Source organism: Ylistrum balloti, unplaced genomic scaffold (genome assembly GCF_031769215.1).
Source record: "Ylistrum balloti isolate Yb309-2 unplaced genomic scaffold, AGI_CSIRO_Ybal_v1 Utg371130, whole genome shotgun sequence".
NCBI classification, from domain to species: domain Eukaryota; kingdom Metazoa; phylum Mollusca; class Bivalvia; order Pectinida; family Pectinidae; genus Ylistrum; species Ylistrum balloti.
Genome location: NW_026782620.1, coordinates 368,124 through 376,899, shown reverse-complemented (window position 1 = coordinate 376,899; position 8,776 = coordinate 368,124). Strand labels below are relative to the sequence as shown.

General features: G+C 39.8%; 1 protein-coding gene across 1 annotated transcript in view; it reads right to left on the bottom strand.

The window, feature by feature from the left end:
- Positions 1-734: 734 nt before the first annotated feature.
- Positions 735-8,776, bottom strand: part of LOC132560914 (nuclear hormone receptor family member nhr-7-like) — a 30,951-nt gene continuing 22,909 nt past the window's right edge. The window contains exons 3-7 of the mRNA XM_060225619.1: positions 3,792-3,936; positions 3,475-3,581; positions 3,097-3,238; positions 911-2,156; positions 735-744 (exon numbers count right to left, since the gene is read on the bottom strand). Of these exons, the coding sequence (XP_060081602.1) occupies positions 735-744; positions 911-2,156; positions 3,097-3,238; positions 3,475-3,581; positions 3,792-3,936 (1,650 nt within the window). The remainder of the gene's footprint in view (positions 745-910; positions 2,157-3,096; positions 3,239-3,474; positions 3,582-3,791; positions 3,937-8,776) is intronic.

Here is an 8,776-nt window from a genome sequence, read left to right as displayed (position 1 = left end):
CATGTACAATGTGTATATTCATTTGTATTGATCATCACTTGGTTTTCCAACAGTCGTTACTGCTGACGTTGTCATATTATGCACATGTAAGACACTACATATATCATAACCTGAGTCTAACACTCGACTCAGAAAAAAAATCATAAATAATGGAAGAATCAAGTCACAAACTCGACTGACACTTTATCTAAAGGCCTGCATTTCTATGTCAAACAATAATTACAATATATAAAATGTATATAAAAAGTTGAATAACTTGGATCAACTAATATGATCCGGGTCATGAGAAGCTCAGAAATGGCAAATACATGTATAACATAAAAAGCATGGAAGAGATGCAGACTCTTTAGTCAAAAATAACAAGTCCTATAAACTTTACTCACACTCCAAGCTAGTCATCCATAAAAAAGCCTTGATGTTTGTCAAATAAACATCTCGTGTATATATATATCTATCTAGAGTCTTCACCTTCTGTAACAAGAAAATATGTATATGATGAAATGAATATGACCAATGGAATAACTAAATGAACTAGTAATTGCAATTCCATCTTGACTGTCAACAGACAGTCTGGAACTTGTCAAAGTCAAAGTTACAGGTGTATATCTGGCACCATGTAGGCCTGGGTAAGGGGTCGGCATTCTGAGAGATCAATCACAGTTGTCTCCCTTGGTGACAGGATGTCGCCTGCGTTGCTACCTCACATATCTCTGGTTTTCCTTCACAAAACAGGCTCAGCGTGATCTATTAAATCAAGAAAAATAACATCCAGATCAAAATCAATCAAAAAAATCACACCAATAGTTTTATAAATAGCAGAGGCAAGAATTCTACACCAAGATCAGAAATGAGAGACAAGAGTATTCAGAAGTTTACATGAACTTAACAGTTCACAAAAAATTGTACTTACCTGCTAAACCCATCTGTAGTGTTGGTGTAAGTAGTGTTTGGATGGAGTCTTGGCATAGTGTTGGGAAACTCTGCCTTGATGATAGCTGGGTACTGTTGGCAGTCAGTGTGTTGGACTGGCTCCTGTGGGGGAGGGGAATACTGGCAACTGCTGTGGGGAGAGTCAGGGTACATACAAGTAGAGGGGGGGCTGGGAGGATATTGGGCAGAGTGGACTGGGGAGCTGTGGAACTGTGGCCCACTGTAGTGTGGGGAGTTGGCTGGGGAACTCATGTACTGGGTAGTACTACCTGGAGATCCTGGGCAGAGGTTGGAGTTACTTGGGGAGGGACAATACTGGCTAGCACTGCCTGGGGAGTGAGGATAGATAGGACTATGGGAAGGAGAGTTCATCTGATATTGGGATGAATTGACTGGGGATTCTGAAAAATTTGGATTGTTTGGATATTGTACACTGGTGGAGGAGGGGTCATGGTATGATGGGGAGTTGTGGTCAGTACTTGTCTCCACAGGCAAGTGCTGTGGTGGCACTGGACATCCACTCCTATCCATTATACATGGGGAGCGTGCAGAGAAGTTGCTTGGGTAGTAGTTGAAGTTTGGATGGGGCTGTCTGGAGGTGGGACAGGGAGCTTTGTCCTGAGATTGGATGTTCTGCTCGGTCTGGAGGTAGTCCAGAATTTCATCCATTTCTTCCTCCATGAAGGAGAGGGCAGTGGGCTGCTGAGCTGCTGTCTGGGTTTGGCCCATGTTATTGGAAGTGATAGGTGTCACACTGGAGGTCTGAATGGAGGTGGAGGAGGTGGTAGAGCTATGCCAGCTATTGATGGAGGCTGAGCTGGACCAGCAAGAATTGGCCTGGCTACAGTGAGAGGTACGCAGAGTGTTACTGCCCATTGAGCAGTGGTCAGACATTGGGGTAAGTTGGGTATATAACAGATCTGTAGGCATAGGCATTCCCTTGGCCTCAGTCTGCTCACAGGTGGAGTCACTTGACTCAGTCTTGATCTTTTTGCTTGCCACCAGGAAACCAATGTAAGATGTATCATCCACAGACTTAGAGTCTGAGTCTGGCTGGGACATGGGTGAGCTTGCTCCACTGTCATAGGAGGAATGGGGTGACATTTCACTCAGGGAAGAGCGAGGGCTGTTGCTTTCCTCAGACAGATCTGAGAGGTCAGCTCCAGGAGAACAGGACAGAAGGCCGTCACTGTTGTCGGATTTCTTGGGACGACCCATCTTGATGGCTGCAACAATGATATCAGTATTGAATTCTTCTTTTCAAAAATGAGGTTTCTTAAGATTAAACTTCACCAGGGACATGCCCTTATATCCTTAGAGACCTGTACTGGGACAAATACAAATGTTCAAAGACAATAACAGAGGGCCACTTCAAAAGGCCCATTATCTGCCTGTCCCCCGAATTGAAATGCACTAAGAAACAATCATTTAAAATTTGAGATACATCAGCCCGACACCTTTGAGCTTGGAAAGCTATTCATCCAGACAATTTTTAGCATGAAATTGATTTCCTGAGACGTGAAACCACTGAACCCTCCAATCCACAAATCCCCTAACGACAAATTGTAGGTAAATTAGGCAATCCTTTAGATAAGACCAGTCATAAGTCTCAGTTTTGTTGTCATGAAAACCGGTTATTTTTATAGATATGTAAGCAATGATAAGACATTAATTTAACTTAAAACCAAAGTTTTGATAAAATCCAAGGAAAAGGTCAAGAGTTAATGGTAATGTTCTTGAAAGCCTGAGTAAAGTAAACAGTTGTCATGGAAACCAAATATTTTCAGATCTGACTCAGAATCAGACTACAATTAGACGAAATCAACGATATTTGGGTAAAGTATCATTTGGATCTGCCCTGCAGTTTCTAAGAAACTCTGTACAATTGAAAAAGCTGATGGAAAGACACACAGACGGTTGTACAATCAGATAGGACAGTGGATGATGTGATTATTCAAGAGCAATATTATTATACCCTGAATTCTGTCAAACCACTGTCCTGATAATTCTTCAATGTACATCACACAGACCATGTCACTGACCTTACGTTGTAGGAAATGTATATTCTGTAAAACAGACATGGAGGAAGATTTCAAGCAAGAGCTGCTACATGTACATTTGTATACAGTACAAGACAACAGGAGTCATAAAAATCACACTAATCACCTTCTCTGGACATTCCAACTGTGATACATTTCTGGTAGCGACAAAAGCGGCAGTTGTTGCGGTTCCGTGGATTGATGGTACATTTCTTATCTCCCTTGCATACATAGCTCTGGTTCTCAACCAAACCACGTCTGAAGAATTTCTACGAAAAAAAAAAGAAATTGTTTACTATTAAAGATTTGATTTTTAAACAAGAGACCAAAATAACTATTTATTTTCTCAGGAGTTTAAGGGGCTAATTAAAAGGATAAGAATCAGAGGATAAGGTGATGAAACTTAAATTCTAGTCAGAGGGATATACTGATCACTTCTATCATTATTTTCAAATTAACAAAATAAACCAGACTCGCTATCTATATTTTAGAACTGGACACATACCTTGCAACCTTCACAGGTGTTCACACCAAAGTGAATGCCATTGGCAATATCTCCACACACCTTACATAACACCTGGCCCTCAGCAGGCTGTACAGTCTCTGGTTTTTCTGTTATAACACAACAGTGAGAATTTCAATCACAAAGTATTATCCTAGTTACTCAGTAGTACTGGAAATCAAGCAAAATCTAAACATATATCCTTGGACCAAAGAAGAATTAGACCTTACTTGAAGACCCTTCAAAACAGCACCTTCTCGTTTTCACAAGAAATAAGCAGAGCACTGAAAGAATTAACAGTGCCTGTGCATTGAACTCACCTTTACGGCACATCCCAGCCATGAGGCATCGCTGGTAGCGACAGTACTGGCATCGAATGCGGCCCTGTTTGGCAATGTCACAGTTGCCATTGCACTGGCAGGTAAAGGTTGGCTCGCCCTCTTTGGTGCAGCGGATGTAAAAGCTCTGTGAACAAGCAAAAGTGCAGCTTATTAGCAGGGAATCAAATACCATTCAGACAAGAGATGTTTGCCCTGACTTTTGCTGGAAATTATATATATGTATATATATATTGATGACAACTACACATTGTTTTCATTAAGTTAATTTATTTCATAGTTATTTATGATGGTGAGTTTACATCAGGTGGCAACAAATCGTATTATGTTGTTGACTTCTCTAACCTGAAATTTACTGATTCAAACAAAGCATGACATGTACTTATATAAATGTCACAGCCATTTCTGGTTTATGTTGTATCGCAGCCTGGGCAATGTTGTAGTTGTAACAGTCATAGCTAAATACTTGTTTACATATGATTATGTTGTAATGATTACAGGCCAAATTCTTAAGGTGAACATAAATGGACCTGTGGTGCTATATAAAATCCAACAATTTACAGGCCATTCTTCATAAAGTATACCAACTACACATTAGAAGTGAACAATTGTACTGATGAGATTGGTCAGGTACTAAAAAAGACAGATCATGTGTTTGCATACTAATCAGGTGATGACAGTGTAAAACAAATAGTGCATTCATGTAATGGATGTGAAAAGTCACAGCTGTCTAAAAACATTGGAAGAACTCATGGAAACCCACACACATATGTACATGTAGCAGATGTGGATTGGGTGGATAGGGTGAAGATAAAGGAGAGAGGAATATAGTGAAACTGAACTGGGCCAATTGTTGGCCACCAGGTAGCTCAGTTGGTTGAGAACCTGTCTAGAATTCACAAGGTCCCAGGTTCAAACCCAGTCTGGCCGCAAAGTATCTACTCCTTTTGCATTTTTTACCAGACATAGGAGAATAGTACTTATACATTTTCACTCAAACTTTAAAACCTAATTACACTTGCAATGCAGAGAACTGTCTGTGAATATCACAGACACTGAACATTACAGTGGTGCTAACTTGCACCTAGACAATTTGTAAGAGATCTACCTGTGTGTAGATCCCAGTCAATACGGATCAATGTCACGGCTCTCCACACATAAATCAATCTGCTTTAGAAAGATTGTAATAATGAATATAAATAGCAATCCTAATGCCTTCCCCCCATGGTGTCAACACTGGTGTTAAGTATTATTGTAACCCATCAAGGGCAAATTCAGAAAAAAAAAAAGAAAGGATCATATAATTGCCTAGATTTGATAAACAACATGTTTACTATTTACACCAGAACTGCAGTCTGGGGATACCAATAGCTAGAGCAGACAAGTGTTGGAACATTCTTAGCTTATGAGTAACAGGTCTCCAGTCAAAGGCTTTACTGTCATGATCTAAGCTTGCTGTAGTATGGGGGGGGGCTCCTATGTTAAAAGAATGAGGTTAAATGTAGCATGTGAAAACTCCTAGCTATAACAGATATAGGTTTACTGCAGTGTGGGGAAACTCCTAGCTATAACAGATATAGGTTTACTGCAGTGTGGGGAAACTCCTAGCTATAACAGATATAGGTTTACTGCAGTGTGGGGAAACTCCTAGCTATAACAGATATAGGTTTACTGCAGTGTGGGGAAACTCCTAGCTATAACAGATATAGGTTTACTGCAGTGTGGGGAAACTCCTAGCTATAACAGATATAGGTTTACTGCAGTGTGGGGAAACTCCTAGCTATAACAGATATAGGTTTACTGCAGTGTGGGGAAACTCCTAGCTATAACAGATATAGGTTTACTGCAGTGTGGGGAAACTCCTAGCTATAATAGATATAGGTTTACTGCAGTGTGGGGAAACTCCTAGCTATAACAGATATAGGTTTACTGCAGTGTGGGGAAACTCCTAGTTACTGCATGTTAGGACAGCAGTAGATCTGTTGAAACTCCAGGCACATTAGACTGGCAGACGTAGCATACTGAGACCTCTCTAGATATAGGTATGAGTCAACATAGTTCATTAAGCTATTAGTGCTTCAATTAAAAAGAAACCGGATTGAACTTTTCTACACATCTGAGGTCTTTCACCTCTCTTGACATCATTATGTTTTCAGCAACCTTCACCTCAAGTAACAGTGTTTATGTTCAATCAATACCCACTAATCAATAAAGTAATTATACCCAGTAACAACCTTCAATCGGTTCACTTAATCCAGATCATTGTCACACTATGTATGCTTCTTTGATAGAAAAAATATTGATGTCACATCTTTATTATTATTTAGAAATCCTTTAAACATCTAGAACAGTTTAATTTTTGATAAAAACAAAGTCAGTTACATTGTAGAATTACATTCAGCTGATGAATTATAGTTTGATTAGCCAGACCACTCTAAAGCAGTCCAGAAGTGTGCCTAAAACCCACTCCAGAAATACAGAGAAACCAGTCAGTTCAAAAGTGTATGCCTAAAAACAGCAACTTATAAGTACTACAGAGAAACCAGCCTGTCTCAAAAATGGCAGCTCAGAATCGAAGCAAGTTCCTAAGTACAGTTTGCCGTTCTAGAAGTACACCTGAACCTTTCAGTTTAGTGGTTGATGTCTGTTTGGTGACTACAAGACCAACAGGAATCGTCCTCCTTTATTTCTTGGGTTTTCTCTTTGAAATTTGATTGTTGATAAGAGTTTATATATTGGTGTGGTTATGCCTTGTTGTTGCTCACACCTGAAGCCTGCAAGCATTCACAGAGATCTCCATGAGCCTTTAGAGTGCTAATGCTTTACCTATTTCCAATAGCCTGTACAAACCTAACAACTGGAACTGAAAAAAAAACCCAACAGTTTGTTCTATACCTGATCAAACGTCTGATCAATTTAATATGATAAAAATATTTGCAAACTCAATGTCTGGTTCACTGATTGAACACAAAAGCCAATAAGCTGAATGAAATTCTGTTAAGTGATTTTAATTCTACTGGGGAATTGTTAAAATCACCTCCATACAAATTATTATGGTTATAAAAACCCTCCAAGCCAGGCAATGGTTGAAAATCTTCTTGTTAATTATATCTAAACAAATGAGAATTATTTTAATGGGAACAAAACCTGCAATGCTACGGTATTGACTATGAGTTGTGACAGCATTATTCCTGAAGGCTCGGTCACCAATACACATCATAGCCAGCATGTTTACACATGCTTTTTTCAGCCATTTTTAATTTTTTAGTTGACATACACAGTCTGCGTTAACATGACAACATGAGCCTTCTGTTTTTATTCACACTGTGTAAATATATACATGGAAGTATGTGGGTGTTTATAGAGCTTACTCAAACAGCTATTGACGTTAATACACTAGAAACTAATTATTAAATTACAAATTTAAAATGACTGACAATTTCAATAGGACTATAACGTTTCACATAAAATATGCTTGTGTCACTTCCGAGAGTAATTCTATCTGTAGGAATAATGACTGATCAGTGATATGCAGGAAATCCATTTCATTTGAATAAAGCTGAGATTGAAAAGTAGATAAGTATGTCCTTGTATCCAAACAAACTTGTCCTTTACCTACAAAAGTGTTAATGTAGGTGTTCTTATTTTGTAAATTTGGAAGAGATTTATAGCTGACATTATCTCTTCTATACCTGGAGACACTAACAACTTTAAAAAACAAATTCCAAATCACCTAATTCTGCTGTTATATCACCATTAACCACCATGTTAGAACTCTTTCATCAATGATGATTATCTGTTATATTGGAAAATAATTCTTATCTAACCAATGTATATATAAAAGTACAAGGTAGAAAAACGACAGTGTCATCCTAGACCTATCCTGGCCTACACCTTACTCAAAACGACAGTGTCATCCTGGACCTATCCTGGCCTATACCTTACTCAAAACGACAGTGTCATCCTGGACCTATCCTGGCCTACACCTTACTCAAAACGACAGTGTCATCCTACACCTATCCTGGCCTACACCTTACTCAAAACGACAGTGTCATCCTGGACATATCCTGGCCTACACCTTACTCAAAACGACAGTGTCATTCTAGACCTATCCTGGCCTACACCTTACTCAAAACGACAGTGTCATCCTACACCTATCCTGGCCTAAACCTTACTCAAAACGACAGTGTCATCCTACACCTATCCTGGCCTACACCTTACTCAAAACGACAGTGTCATCCTACATCTATCCTGGCCTAAACCTTACTCAAAACGACAGTGTCATCCTACACCTATCCTGGCCTACATCTTACTCAAAACAACAGTGTCATCCTACACCTATCCTGGCCTACACCTTACTCAAAACAACAGTGTCATCCTACACCTATCCTGGCCTACACCTTACTCAAAACGACAGTGTCATCCTACACCTATCCTGGCCTACACCTTACTCAAAACGACAGTGTCATCCTACACCTATCCTGGCCTACACCTTACTCAAAACGACAGTGTCATCCTACACTTATCCTGGCCTACACCTTACTCAAAACGACAGTGTCATCCTACACCTATCCTGGCCTACACCTTACTCAAAACGACAATGTCATCCTAAAGCTATCCTGGCCTACACCTTACTCAAAACGACAGTGTCATCCTACACTTATCCTGGCCTACACCTTACTCAAAATGACAGTGTCATCCTACACCTATCCTGGCCTACACCTTACTCAAAACGACAGTGTCATCCTAAAGCTATCCTGGCCTACTCCTTACTCAAAACGACAGTGTCATCCTACATCTATCCTGGCCTACTCCTTACTCAAAACGACAGTGTCATCCTAAAGCTATCCTGGCCTACACCTTACTCAAAACGACAGTGTCATCCTAAAGCTATCCTGGCCTACACCTTACTCAAAACGACAGTGTCATCCTAAAGCTATCCTGGCCTACACCTTACTCAAAACGAC